The sequence below is a fragment of the Dicentrarchus labrax genome, unplaced genomic scaffold (genome assembly GCF_905237075.1).
Source record: "Dicentrarchus labrax unplaced genomic scaffold, dlabrax2021, whole genome shotgun sequence".
NCBI lineage: Eukaryota > Metazoa > Chordata > Actinopteri > Moronidae > Dicentrarchus > Dicentrarchus labrax.
Window position 1 is genome coordinate 3,273,784 of NW_026136721.1, and position 14,493 is coordinate 3,288,276.

The window sequence follows — 14,493 nt, forward strand, 5'->3', positions numbered from 1 at the left end:
TCGCGAGAGCGCCGACAAAAACCGAACGAGCGAAAGAGACAACCCGAAAACCCCCGAAGTCCATACGCTCTGTATCCGCCCCCTCCCCCCCCCCTCCCCTCCCCTCCTTTTCCCCAACATGGCTGCCGTATCTGCTCTCTCATGTAACGCTCAGCTTGGAGACTGACTCGACTCTTACCTTCCACTGTCCTCCTCCACTCCCGGTTGCACTCCACCGTCGCTCGGATGCAAACCCCGTCCTCCGACCTCTTCGTGTCCCCCGGTGTCATCCATTGGAATAACCTTCAGCCCTCTCTCTGCCCCCCCCCACCACCACCACCGGGCCTTTCTTTTTACCCCCCCAGAAAAACAACCAACTGCCGGGCAACAACAGCTCTTCTTCAGCCAGTGCAATGGTTTGACTTTCCCTTCTCCATGAACAATGTGCGAAAACTGCGCCGAGCTGGTGGAGGTTTTAAATGAAAGTGAGTCATTTCTCTCTCTTTAAAATAAATAAAATTAAATTAAAATTAAAAATAAATGGTTTTTTTTTTTTTTTTTTACATCAAAACGCTGCTAGTTAGCATCGCTCGTTAGCTCGGAGGCTAGGTGAAATGTAACTTTGTGTGTTTTTGGTCGACGAGCAGCAGAGAGACAGCAGAGTGTGTCTGCGGGCTTCACGCTGCTCTTTCTGTTCCTTTATTACCTCTACAATTAGCAGTCAGTGTGTTTTATATGTATATTTATATATTTATTTATTTTTTTCTGGGGCCTGTCTTGTCAAACACTCCTTTTTACAGAAGTCACACAAGCTAGCTAGCTAGCCTTGAATCGCCTCGCTCGGGTTTCTCTCTCTCTCTCTCTCTCTCTCTCTGTGTGTGTGTGTGTGACATTAAAGGCTTTTAAAACACGTTAGCACGGTTGAGCACGGGTTTGAATGGATGCCGCCGCTGTTGAAGAGGTTAGCTCGCCTTTAGCTCGCCAGTTAGCCTGACTTTTGTTTGATGTGTTTGTCAGGTCAGGGCTGCTAGCTGTCCACTGCGCTGCCAACCCCATTGTTTTGTGGCTGGCTCACATCTCAAAATGGCTAACAGTTAACACGGTTAACGCCGCTGACACTCACACGAATGGTGTAAGATGTTTTTACAGTGTGTGTTTTTAGTGTTTTTAATGTGTTTAGTCTGCAGCTAGCTGCAACGAGGCGCGATGTTTTTGGCACACAGCAACCTCGTTTTAATCCTTGTGTTTGTTTTCCGGCCGATTTCCTCCGGGGCTTTTTTTTTTTATTTTATTTTTTGGGTGGTGAAGTTAATTTGTAATCCAGCCACAGAGAAAGTCCCCCGTGTACACCCCGCAGAGCTGATGTCACCTTAAAGCCAGCAAACGTAAATACAGGGTCGCCTTTATCTTTATCGCTGGAAGTTGCTCACCAGGGCCTTGCTGCACTTTGAGGAGGTTGACTGCAAGACACTGAACAAAAAGCCTTTCTTTGTGTTATAACGGCAGTTTAAACGCCGCTGTTGTGCAGAGAGATGCTCGGTTTTATTTGTGGTTTTCCTGTGTACGTCCAGCCCTTTTTTGTGTGTGTGTGTGTGTGTGCCATGAACTTGAAGTGAAAGCTCCTCCTGCAGACTCTTCTCTGCAGCACCTGGCTCTACCTGGATTGTCAGGAGCTCACTCATTCAGGCAATTACTGTGCAGATATTCAAGTTCAAAGTGTGAGAGTGAGACGTGGACACCTGTTTCATCCTTCGGGTGCAGCATCTGGCTAAAAGTATGCAGACAGCCGAACATTACAGACACATACAGGAGAGCTGAACGTGTCGTTGGAATCATTATTCTGCTGTTATAACGGCTTCATGCCCTCTGGCAAGATTTCTTTTTTAAACAAGATTTCAGAATTTGGCCTCAAGGATTTGCTCCCATTGTGCCAGGAGGGCGTTATAACCCTTCACAGATAACATGGAGCCACTGACGTGTTACAGTGGTTCACATGAGACTGACACCTCCTGTTTGGCTGTTGTTGTTTTTGTTTCTCGCTCTCTCGTTAGGCGGTCTGTCAAATGTTGTTTTAAAGGTCAGTATCATTAATTGTCTATCCTTAATCGAGACAGCTCGTCACCCAAAGCTGGGGCGTCTGCGCCGGTCTAAATAGGTTATTAGTGAAGTCTGCGCTGATGTTGGGTGATAAAACCTGGCTTGTGGTTGTGGCTTTGTGCACGGGGACATTGTCACGTTGAAACAGGAAAAGGGCCGAACACAAACTGTTGGAGGCGCAACTATTGTCTAAAATATTGTAGCATTCAGATTTCTCCTCACTTGCAACTGAGCCCCCGACCACAAGAAATGTCCATTATCTTTGTCCATATTGTGTGTTTTTAAACAAGCAGTTAATCTGCTTTACACAGATTACACTGTAGGAGGGTCTTTTCTAATGGTAGCTGGACCTTCACTCCAGTTCTGTGATTGTCGAAGTTGTAGTTTATCGATATATTCCAGCGTCTCTCATTCAAAGATTGGCTGCTGTATGATCTGTCACTGAGCTGTTAATGTGACAGCAGCAGCTTCAGATTCAGTCTAATACTGATGTGTGTAAGAGAATTGTGCATATTTCTGTGAAACTCTTAGTACGTGTTGCATGGTAAAAGTCCAATAGTGGCTTAAATTTATTACCGACATTGTTAAATATGCCAAAAACTGAACTGCTTTGTATATGTAAAGTCAGACAGACAACAGTTTGTGTCACACCTCCATTATTGGATTATTCTTTGGGTATCAGGGCAGGCACATTGCCAAAAGCATTTTGCAGATTAAATGATCTGTTAATAATATATTCTGACTTCTTATGCAGAACGTTGTTGGGCTTTATGTTCTGTGAAAGCCAAAGTATGTTTGTGAAGTTTGAACATGAGCTGTGTGTGTTTTTGTTGTCTTACTATAATATTAATTAATATTAAATCCTACATCTTGGCCTTTCTTACGCTCAGGTGTGCATAAACTTTAAAATATAAAAATGTGAGTTATCTTATTGGTCTCTGCCATGAGAAGCAGGCAATAATCAATCATCATATCTCTATTTTTCTTATGTTATTCTCTATAAAACTCAATATTCTCAACTATTCTATGTTGTCTAGACACAAGCAGACATACAGGACCTTTGCCTGAGAAGAATAATACTGTCAGAAGTTCTTTGATTCGATTGAACAGTCTGATCAAGCATTCAGTTCCAGCTTTCAGAGGCAACGCCGCTCCGATTCCCACTCAAGTTACAGGACAGATAATCTGCTGCTGATGTGCTTTTTCACCAGTTCAGCTATAAACTGGTGAAACCCGGTGGGAACTGGAACGAGACCCGTTGGGCCTTCACGACTTCACTGATACAAAGTGGTGTTGTGGAGGGTCTCTGACGGGGGTCCCACAGCGGGGTGCTGTCAGCTGTGACAGCTCTGTCTACAAGACTGGCAGCTCCATGTGTTCTGTCTGCAGGTGACCTGTGACCTCAGATTTTGCTGCAGCAGCATGTGTTTATGTGTGCGTGGAAGAGGCAGAATCCCCTTTTACAACAGGGAGCTGTGTTCAGCCGGGGTTTCCTAACACCGGGCTGAGCCACGTGCTTTCCAAAAATGCGAGGATTTGCTGCTTTTCTGTTTTCCTGTGTGTTGTCTTTGTGTGTCAGACAAAGAAAACAATTTGAAGATATCACCTTGGGCTCTGGGAGGTTGTGAAAGACTTGTACTTGTTTGACATTTCCTAATAGATTATTGAGACATAAAATGGTTATGAATAGTGATAATAATAACAGTGGGCTGTCTTATTCTGATCCACTAATGACAACACTTCAGCTCGCTACCCAGCTGTAACCTGACAGGTCCCCACAAAGTTTCAGGTTCAGGTGGTTCTGTTGCATTAAGCTTTGGGCTCAGGTTGGGTTATGTATTTATCAAATATAATGTCCCTATTTTAATGTCACAGTCTGCACACACAGTGTCTGAGACACTGGTTCCCAACCTTTTCCCTTAAACGAGCCCTTTTCTATCATTGAGTAAACTAAGTGACGTATTTTATGGATATTTTATATTATATTCAATACAACAGTATAGAACAGCTGATAAACGGAACAATGAACCCAAACAGTGAACACAATAACTGCAGGAAGTTTGCGTAAAACCAGCGATCTGAATGAATTCTGAGCAGATTATATTTCCTGTGAATTCTGCATCAGAGATGTGTTTTACTGATATTGTTAGGAACACTTTGTACAAGCAACAGTCACACAGACTTTAATAGGCTTCTGACAAATTCAGTGTTTTCTTCTGATTGTTCTGTTCGCTCTTTGGTTGTTTGTTACTGCGTACTTTCTAATGCAGGACGGGGCTGTTTAGCAGAGAGTGAAGGCTCTGAATGTAGCAGAAATGAAGGAGATGTAGGCCGACTACTGTGTATATTTTTAACGTTTTCACCCATAAAAATCGAGAAGGCCTCGTCGAACCCACTGTGAACCCTTGTTGAACCCCTGGTTGGGAACCCCTGGGTCAGTAATGGATGAAACATTACACCCTCAGACCTTAATGTCCACTGACGTCCCGCTCTGCTTCTCCAGTGAACTACAGCACGAGCTCAGTGCCATTCACAGAAAAGAGCGTCTTTATAATTACAGATTCTGTCATTCTGAGTGTTTCAGATCTTCTGCCACCTCCTCAATATGCCGTCAACCGCTGTCGCCTTTCAGAAACACATTTTGGTTGAACTGTACTGCTTTTAGTGTTGCAGCTGGAGCGTTTAAACGCCTCCAGTCTGGCTGAGCGTTCTAGTCGCTCGCCGAGCCGAAGGAGTGTGATCACACAGTGCAGGTGTCCTCCTCCTCTTTATATTCATGGTGAGCTGCCATAAACTGGGTGTAATGTTGGCTCCTGTGAGCCCGTTCCCAGACAAAACGGCATCAAAGCAGTGAAACGGCTGCACGGCTGCAGGCCAGATCTGCCGGGGCAGCATCCCAGAACACCACCGACGGTTCTGAAGCCCTCAGAGGAGCTTCTGTTCACACGTAGAGCTCAAAGGGTTCTGGTGCAGTTTCAGTGAGTGAAAGTTACCGCTCGCACGGCCAAGATGGTTGTGTGGGTACTATTGTTGCTGTTTTTTTGTGTTTCTGTCTGTCTTTGCTGCCAGATTCAGGTCAGCAATTCAGCGGAGACACTTGATTCCTCTGAACGGGGTGTGACTGATGTGGATCTATTGAAGGCCCAATACAATAACCGTAACTTTAGACTGAAGCTGCTGACGTCTGCTGCCAATATTTAATGTCTTTGTACTAGGCAGCCTCCACATTAGAGCCCATCTGATCATCATTAGCAATATTTTAGGGTAAACATCTGACATTCTCTTTTCTTTTCGTCAATCTGAGTGTATTTTACTCACCATCAACAAACCATGGGAACTAAGTGGGGCATACATTTCTCGGTCTACTGAATTTGTATCCGATATGACGGAGTGTCCTCGATTGATCCATGTTTTCCCCATTTTCTGAGAAGTATTCCACCCGTATTCCTCTCTTACGATATCCATCCCTTGTTTAAGAAAGCTTAGTTGTAGTAGATTAATATTTCCCAGAGCCACAGGTCACTTCACATAACATTATCTTTAATCCAAGATACAATCAGGGTTTCCAGGAAAAGCTGGAAATATAAAGACTAGTTTTGCAGGCATGGAAACACCTGGAAATGTCCTAAGAGTGAGTTTACCAGCTGTAAAGTGGAACAGACTCACAGTGATCTTTTGACCAAGATGATATTTCTGTCAAATAATATAAATTCTACTTAATTTTAACTGTTGCTTTCAGGATGCGGCTAAATTAAAGTAGTCAGTTTACCCCGAAACTGCCGCTTATATGACGGTTTGTGAGCGAGGGCTGTCCTGTAGTGTCACGAAGAACTCCTGGAAAATGTCCGGGAAAGAAAATGATTTGTTTAAAGGAGTGGGAACCCTGTACAATGTCTCACTGGAGTTTCATAACCTGAAATAATCTCTAAGGGTTAAAGGTATAAAAGATCATTTCACATAACCAGAAAAACATGAGGATGATCAGCATTTATGTGACCCACACAATCTCCAGGATATTCTCTTTTCAACGCCTAATTGGACAACTACAGGTCAGTGTGCCTGTCGTAGGAAGTGCTGCTCATCCTGTTAAAACTCTGTAGGGCTCTAGTGACATCCCTCGAGTGTCTCAGTTCGGGGTCAGAGGTGACAAATTGATAACGACAAAGAAGAACTACTTTATTCATCCCCTTGGAGAAACTGCTTTTTTTCACTCGCTCTATTTGGAAACTCAGACTTTGGACTTGAAGTCTGGATATCTTGTCCTCTGCTGCTTTGGTTTTCATTCATTTTTAAATGTCTCCCTTTTGACTTCTTAAAACCATGTGGGTTCCCTGGGGTACCCCTTTAACTCGACAGATATGGGTTTTTCAATGGCAGGTGCTGTTATTTAGATAATGGCAGATAAACAGTTGAACAATATATTTAACGGTAAAAGTAAATGTATTCTTCACTGGAAATGAAATTATGATAAGTAATTGTAAGTCAAAGCACAAATAAAGCCAAAAAGGTAGCTTGGAATTAAGTTAAAGGGTCAAAATTAGACTATAAAACATTTCTATACTTTTTCTTTTTGCACAACATGTATAACTACGACCGAGTATTAGGGCCAGACTAAGAGAAGAAATTGTATTTATTTTTCTGGGAAATTAGGAGAAAAAGTTGTAATATTACGAGAATAAAGTAGTAATTTTATGAGAACTCTTACAAGAAAGAGCCGTCTTCCCGCTGCATTAAAAGAGGAATGCTGAGCATCTTGTGAAGTTATACTTTGCTATCAGTTTCACAAATAATGAAATACTTAATCTTTTGGCTCATCAGCATCAAATTATTATCAGTATCAGGACTTTAGAATTATGCAAACGACTGTGTCTATTTCGAAGAAAGAACCACACGGACTTGGAAGAAGTTTCTTCTTTTGTACATTATTCTCGTATTATTACGACCTTATTCTGGTAATATTACGACTTTATTCTTGTAATATTACGACTTTATTCTGGTAACATGACTTTATTCTCGTAATTGTATTTATTTAGTATGGCCCTAATACGTTGTCGTATAAAACAAACAAACAAAACAGAACGAGACGTTTTTGTCAACAGTGGAACTTTTATTTAGGGTGAATACTTTTTTGTTTTCTATTTGCCTTTTGTGAGTCTGAAATGAAGTTTGAATTGAATTGAGTACTTGACAAATAGATGTTAACTGTTGTAACTTTGACGTGAGTGTGGTTACCTGAAAGTAACAGCTATAAAAACCAACCGGCAGTTCGTTGGTGGTGTTAAGTCCGTGTATCTGTCTGTCCTGTAACAGTCTGTCCTCTCTGCTCTCTCCTCAGTATCGGATGCAGACAGCAGTGAAGGAGGCTTCCAGCTGAAGAAGGAACATGCCCTGCGAGTGCTGGGCTACATCAGCTCCTGGACGCAGAGGTCAGTGGCTGCTTCCTCTAACACGAGTCAGCAGATAAAGTTTAAAATAATGTGGCTGAAAGAAAAGCAAGGTCTGCCCCTCGCTCTCCTTGATCCTCTGTGCTCAAAGTTTAAGGTTCCTCTGAACTGTAACGAGCGGCTCTTTGCGTTACCTGTAAATTCTGTCGACCATATCTTTCAAAAATTTTATTTCAGACGAGCTGAAAACCATGTTAACAGTGATGTAAAGTAGTGAGGAAATTCTGGAAATATACTCCAGTCATGCTGGATTTTTACCAGCTGGGATAATCTGCTCAGTAGACATGAATCACTCATTATGCCCATTTTAGCAACTGTAGACCAGCTACCTTCGAGCAAGGCATTCAGTCCATTGACAACCTTCATTTGGATGAATAAATATTACAAGGAATATATAAAAAACACATTTTTAGACTCCAATCTGCTCTGCGAGTGGAGGCCATGAGACGACAGGAAGGGTCTGAGTAATGATGACTCTCATTTTAGTTTGGTGTGTGCCTGTTTTTTATTCATCCAGCTGGAATGTCTTCATGCTTGGTGTATGAAGGAGGCTTGAGACCTAAAACCTTCAAAATCTGCTGACTCATTTGTTTAAAAGTTGCCAAGAAGCAGTCCTTTCCGTGGGCCCTGCTGTGTGTTATTTGTAAGTGTGTAATGCTTCCATCTTTTGCGGAAAGTAAGAGGAAATTGCTGGTGACCCGTCCTGTACTTTGACTTAAGTGACGGGTAAGAGCTACACTGAGACGTGGCAAAACATCTGTGTACTCACACGCACTCAGCTCTCTTTCCAGGACGTGACAAGAATCTTGAATGGAGATATAATATTTTAAAATCGACTTCCAGTTATAAAAATGTGCGTCTGCCTTGCTAAGCTAACTATGGATTCCAAACCCCGAAAAAAGAAAAGACAAATTAGCATTACAGATATGTGTCGCAGCTCCAGACAGATTCTGCTGAACCAGAAACAGAAACAGCTGTTATATCGCTCTTTTCAAAGCCACCAGACTCCATTGACAAAAACAGTAATTTTACCTCACAGAACAGGGAGCTGGTCTGCCGTTGCCGCCATCGTTAGTTTGTTTGCTGAAGGGGGAACTAACCCTTTAACTTTTATAGTACTTCATTCATTCATTCAAGCTTCCAGTGTGACTTCAACTGTTTACATGTCAGATTTTCAGTGAGTTCTTTTAACTGTTGAACTGAACTGTATTGTATTGAAAAGTAAGAAAAGCGTCACAAATAGCACCGGTTCTATAGAAATACTGAAAGTATTGTTGTCATTTGTCGCTCCTGGATTCCAGTAACACTCAGTAAGTTCTCCTGAAGTGAGTTGGTTTGAGAAAGATGATCTGCAGCCGTGTTTATTGAGTCTTTAACACTTCCTGTTTCTTCTCCTGTGTCTTCAGACAATGTCTCTGCTGCTTCAAGGAGTACAAGCACCTGGAGGTCTTCAACCAGCTGGTCTACGCCCTCATCAACCTGGTCATCGCTCAGATCAGCAGCCTGAGAGACCGCCTCTGCAGCGTCCAGGACCACACTCATAAAGGAGGCGTGTCTGGGACTGATGGGGTGGGGTCCGATTGGAGTGGGGGCGAGGCTGCACCCGGGGCCCTCGCCCAGCCGTCCTCACCTGGGGAGGACGAACCCGTGAATGTGGAGAGAGACTCTGCCGAAGAGGACGCCGACGCCCCCGACCTGAACCAGAATAAGACCCAGGGTCAGGGGGCCAACCAGCCGTGTGAAGCGCAGATGGAAGCGCTGGGGCCCGGGGAGGGCGGCAGTGGGTCTGGGGGTGGTGATGGTGGTATCGGAGGAAACGGTGACAGCCAGGACCCGTTCAGCTCCTGGAGCACAGAGGAGAGGGAGAAACTGCTGTTGTGTGCCGCCAAGATCTTCCAGATCCAGTTCCCTCTCTACACAGCCTACAAACACAACACACACCCCACTATAGAGGTGAGGACAAGTCCAACTGTGTGTCTGTGTTTAAAGAATAAAATCTGTTTTCAGTACCCGCCTCAAAAGGCCGTTATCAATCAGATAGATCAGCTCAGATGTTCTCTGATGAAAACAGGCTCTGTAGTGTAAATGCCACAATACCAAACCCCATTCTTCTCTGTTCAAGCTCCTTTTAACATCCTCTGACTGTGAACAGTGGCCTGTAATTCAGAAACATCATTAACTAAACAGAACTCAGCATTAAAAACAAGCCTTGTAATTTCCCAGTTTTAGAAAGATTGAGATTTTTCCTTTTGAGTGCATATCCTCTAAAACCCTGGCTTATCTGTTTCTGTTCTCCAGGACATATCTGCTCACGAAAGCAACATCCTCGGCTCCTTCTGCGACATGAACGTAAGCAATCTACCTTATCCTTATTTCACCGGGTTGACTGCTGCCTTCAGTTACACTGCTTCCTGTCAATCACCTGACACCTGCAGCAGGAAATAATCCCTCAAGAACATGTTGCCTTAAGGCGAGTTCAGACAATCCCGTCGCTGCTGCAAAAACACACTTCCTCATTCGTGTCAGTGAAGCTCCTGATTGCTCTGAGAAGCACTCTCTACTAAATGCTCTAAACGCCAGAGTAGTTCCTGCCCTCGTGTCCTCGTGCTGGTTGTGTTTCTGTCATTTATTCCGTCCTGAAGCTGTTTTATTGGGAAGCTGCACGAACAAGCTCCGTGCCCAAACCCGACAGCTGTGCTGCATCCAGAGAAGGAGCCGGGGGGGGGAGAAAGGGCGATGATGAAAACTAGATGCAAGCTGGAGGCATGTTGGGAATTGCTGTTAAGAGTCGAGGACATCAGGGGGCCCGTCATGTGCCAAAAAAGTGTCACATGACCGCTGAAGAGGTTTATTGGTCGCATCTTCTCTGGCAGCTGTCTGAGGTCACGGCGCACATGCATGTGAGGGACAGAATAACAGGAAAATAAATAAATAAAGTGCCACATCATCAGCCTGGACTGTAATGTTAGTTCACTTCCTCTAACAGTTTTCACTGAGTCACCTCCTGTGATTGGTCTCACATTTCTTAAAGTCATCATCTTCGTCAGCGGTGGGGAGAATAGTTTGCTGTCACACAGGACTAAAAACAAAGAAAATATTCAATCAAAAACACTTTTTCTTGTCTCAATAACTCAGAAATCAACAGATTCATTGAACAGTTCTGTTAACTATGATTGCAGCTCTACTCCAGCGTGTTGTGAGCACTGTCTGTCTACTGACGGTCGTTTCCAATGCTGTTCTTTGCATTTCCTCTCACGGTTGAGGTTCTTACTGTCTCCTGACTTGAGATCAGAAACCTGATACCCGGGCAGCTGAGTATCCAAATATAACCGTTGTCTGATGTGAGGTTTCATGTTGCTACGATGTGCTCTGTGTCGAGTGGCCCAGCTTGGATTTATTCTGTCCTGTGGACTACTTTTGTTTTTGATATCAGCGTACTAAATGGCTTCACATGGGACGGAAAATCTCCCAGAAACAGGGAAAAGATTCACAGAATCAGTTTACTTTAGTTTCCAGAGTGAGTGAGTTTGTTTCAGTTTAGTTTTTCTTGTTTATTTACTTTAGTTTCAGTATTATTTGAATTTTTTGTTATTATAATATTGGATATAGCTAATATCTGGAGCTCGATTTAAGAAGTTCAGAATTGGCATTACAATAAAAAAAACCTTGACTCACAATCAAACAAACATTCACCCAGTCCTCCTCGTGCTTACTGACCAGACTCAAACTAAAGACATTTCCTATATATATATATATATATATATATATATATGTGCACAATATTGTTTTTTTAGTTTTAATTTGTTTTCAAGTTAACAAAAAATATTTTTCATACCAAGTTTTAGTGTTTTGTTCAGTATTAGCTAGCTATAATATCCTTGAGGCACATTTAATGTAGGTGTGAGTCACCTGTAGAACAGTACATTTCCTCATACAACATGTGATCAGTGTGGGCCTGCAAATGAAAAGCAGAAGATGACGTACCAAAAAACAGAGGCGTGTGTCACTAGTAGACTTCATAGATTACTGTTATTAACACAGGCAGCCGCTGTCACACGGGGTAGATAAGAAAATAAAACCGAATAAAATAATGACTCTGTTTATGTCAGGTGAAGACGGTTCATGTGTTCAGTTATGACTCACAGAGTGTTTCTATCAGGAAGGCCTGTTCTCATAGTTCTGGTTCACGTCAGGCGGTGTGTTGAGTTTTTCGAATTGAGTGCAGTTCTCTGTTTAGCTAAGTATTGTCCACATTTCCTGCCCTCTTTGGGTTTGTTTTGTCAAATCTACGCCCACATTATTACAGTGTGCCGAGCCTCGTGAAGTCCATGGTAACAGGCTTTCATTGGTCTGTGCTCCTGACGCTGCTCTTTGTGTTCCCAGATGAAAATCTTAAAGAGATCAGAATCAGTTTAATAACAGTGTTTTGGAAAAGGAATGCAGTGCTTGTGTCCCGTGTTAAATGAGCCTCTGTGTATATTATAGTTTTTAGTTTTATACTTAGCTTGGAGATTGGGGTTAGAGCCTTGCGTACTGGTGAAAATAGAAAAAAAAGAGCTGTGCTAGGCGAGTTGGCGTTTATTGGATGTGGTTTGGTTTCCTGCAGATGAATTCACTGTCCCCCAGAGAGCGGTAATGTGTCCCCAGATAATGTGCTAGCTCGGTGGCTTTTACCTTCTCACTGTAATAAAAGTTTCATTAAGCACCAGGGTGGAGGCTTGGGGAGGGATTTAAGAACAGGCTGTATAGAAATGGGGTGGGGGGTGGGTTGAGCGGGTCTTCTATTATCATAGCTTTTCACTGTTTTTACTGGTCAAAATATTCAACGTACATGAAATACATTGATTTTTACATTGTGTTTTAGAGTGCCCCAACATTGGCACTATGCCACACTTTACAAAACACTTGTTGTTTAAAGATCCTCTCTAGACATGACTGATGTGGTGTTTCCACACACAAAAAAAGTATAATTTCCACATTAAAATAATTAAAAACCTCATTAAAAATGACGGAATCTATAAATATGCAAATAATGCTCGACACAAGATGTCTCCTACTTCACTGTAAAGCCCATTCTCAGTGTCTGGGCTTCAAATCTGCATCACACTCGTATTAGGTTGTTGTGGCTCAGAGTAACTCTCAGCAGATGAACTCTGCACAGACGTCATTCAAACATCATTCAAACATCACACTGTAGCAACAAGAAGAAACACTGGTTTTGAGTGAAAGGGGACTTTAAGTGAGGAAATAAAGTGAAGAAACCAAACTGCTGAATAGAAATAAACTGACCAGGTGTTGACATGTTCAATTACAATGTCAAATCATCCATAGAAAACCATTCTGGCAGTATAATGAAGGCTGAGTTTCTGATACTGCATCATGGCTTTACGACTCCAGGCTGTGACAGGACCGAAATCCAGGCTGAGTTTTGGTTTCGCACACACCTGAAATTTAGCAGATCTGATAAAAATACATACAGGGAATATTCTATATGGTTGTACCGAATAGTTCTCCGTCTCTGTCCTCTACTAACGGGGCTCTCCCTCCTCCAGGTCACTGGAGGCCACCCATTAGTGATTAATCCGCAATAGATGGCTTCGAATGTAAAACGGACATTTGTTACAACCAATCGGCTATAGAGAGTTCCTGTTGTGTGTGTGTGTGCTGTGAATAAAGAAAAACATTTATCTGCACCTTCATTCCTGTTTACACCCATTTACGCAATGTCTTGAGAAATTGCCAACGTGCTTGCTGTACCAGTGCCACCGATGTAAAGAGTGAGCCTGGACTCGGTGTGTGTGTGTGATAAGATGTATCTGACGTTGTCTCCCCCTCATTGACCAGGACGTGGAGGTGCCTCTGCATCTGCTGCGTTACGTGTGTCTGTTCTGCGGGAAGCACGGCCTCTCCCTGATGAAGGAGTGCTTCGAGTCGGGCACTCCAGAGAGCCTCCCCTTCCCCATCGCCCACGCCTTCATCACCATCGTCTCCAATGTGAGTCCACAAACCCGGAGACGTCATTTTTAAAAGCCACGAAATGAAAGCTTTAGACATTTGTTGAGAGTTTTGAGGTGGATTTGAAGGCCAGTTTATTAGATACACCTAGCTAAGACTAATGCAGTCTAATACAACAGTCCTACAGTAAATCCTCCCTTCATTAGTCTTATAGTTCAGTTTTTATTGAAATTGCTTTACATTATAGTGAATACAGTGTTTCTAATATCTAACCTCATCGTCATTGGTAAAAACAGGCTGGACTGCTTTAGTTTGAGCTCAGCGTGCCTCATAAACTGACAAAAACATGACAACAAATGTAGATCACCTGCTGTGTTTGTGTGGTTAAATTCTGTGCGTTGTGTCTTTGGTCCTGTCCGCAGATCCGAATATGGTTGCACATTCCTGCGGTCATGCAGCACATCATACCGTTCCGCACCTATGTAATACGGTGAGTGACACACGGTGGTGAACTCCTTTTGTTCCTGATGAATCTGTTTGCTGATATTCAGTTATATGCACGCTGTCGACACATATGCTGAGTTTCTTTAATCAGTCATTTCATACTAAGCCTGTGCCAACTGGCTGTCTGAGCTTATATCAACGGATGGTTTTCCTACGCCAACAATAAGGCAGTTTTTAATGAAATATCAGAGCTAATTTGTTTTAATAAGAATCAAATCAATTTGCCTTTTCTTTTCCATGGATCTGACACACAGTCTTCATACGCCTGCTCACCAAAGCTAACCGCACCCTGCAGCGTTTACTTTCGCTTCAAGTCAGGTTTTTTGTCACGTTTCCCGTCTAATAGAAAAACCCTGAATAAAAATATTTATCAACCTGTGTGAGCTGCTCACTAGTTTGTAATCCCACAGACTCTCCCCAGGCAGCAGCCCCCTTTTCCCATCATGCCTTGTCCTAGTCCGGACAGTGTAGTTAAGTTTTTATGTTGCAAAATGTTGGTCATTGTCACTTTTCT

The 14,493-nt window shown here is 42.9% G+C and overlaps 1 protein-coding gene across 4 annotated transcripts in view; it reads left to right on the plus strand.

Annotated features, from left to right (window-relative positions):
• Nucleotides 1–96: 96 nt before the first annotated feature.
• usp34 (ubiquitin specific peptidase 34) overlaps nt 97–14,493 on the plus strand; it is a 53,516-nt gene continuing 39,119 nt past the window's right edge. For all 4 annotated transcript variants that reach the window (XM_051385045.1, XM_051385048.1, XM_051385046.1 and 1 more), the window contains exons 1-6: nt 97–464; nt 7,412–7,502; nt 8,927–9,473; nt 9,819–9,869; nt 13,365–13,514; nt 13,898–13,965. In XM_051385045.1, coding sequence (XP_051241005.1) covers nt 422–464; nt 7,412–7,502; nt 8,927–9,473; nt 9,819–9,869; nt 13,365–13,514; nt 13,898–13,965 — 950 coding nt within the window. In that variant the 5' untranslated portion in view covers nt 97–421. The remainder of the gene's footprint in view (nt 465–7,411; nt 7,503–8,926; nt 9,474–9,818; nt 9,870–13,364; nt 13,515–13,897; nt 13,966–14,493) is intronic.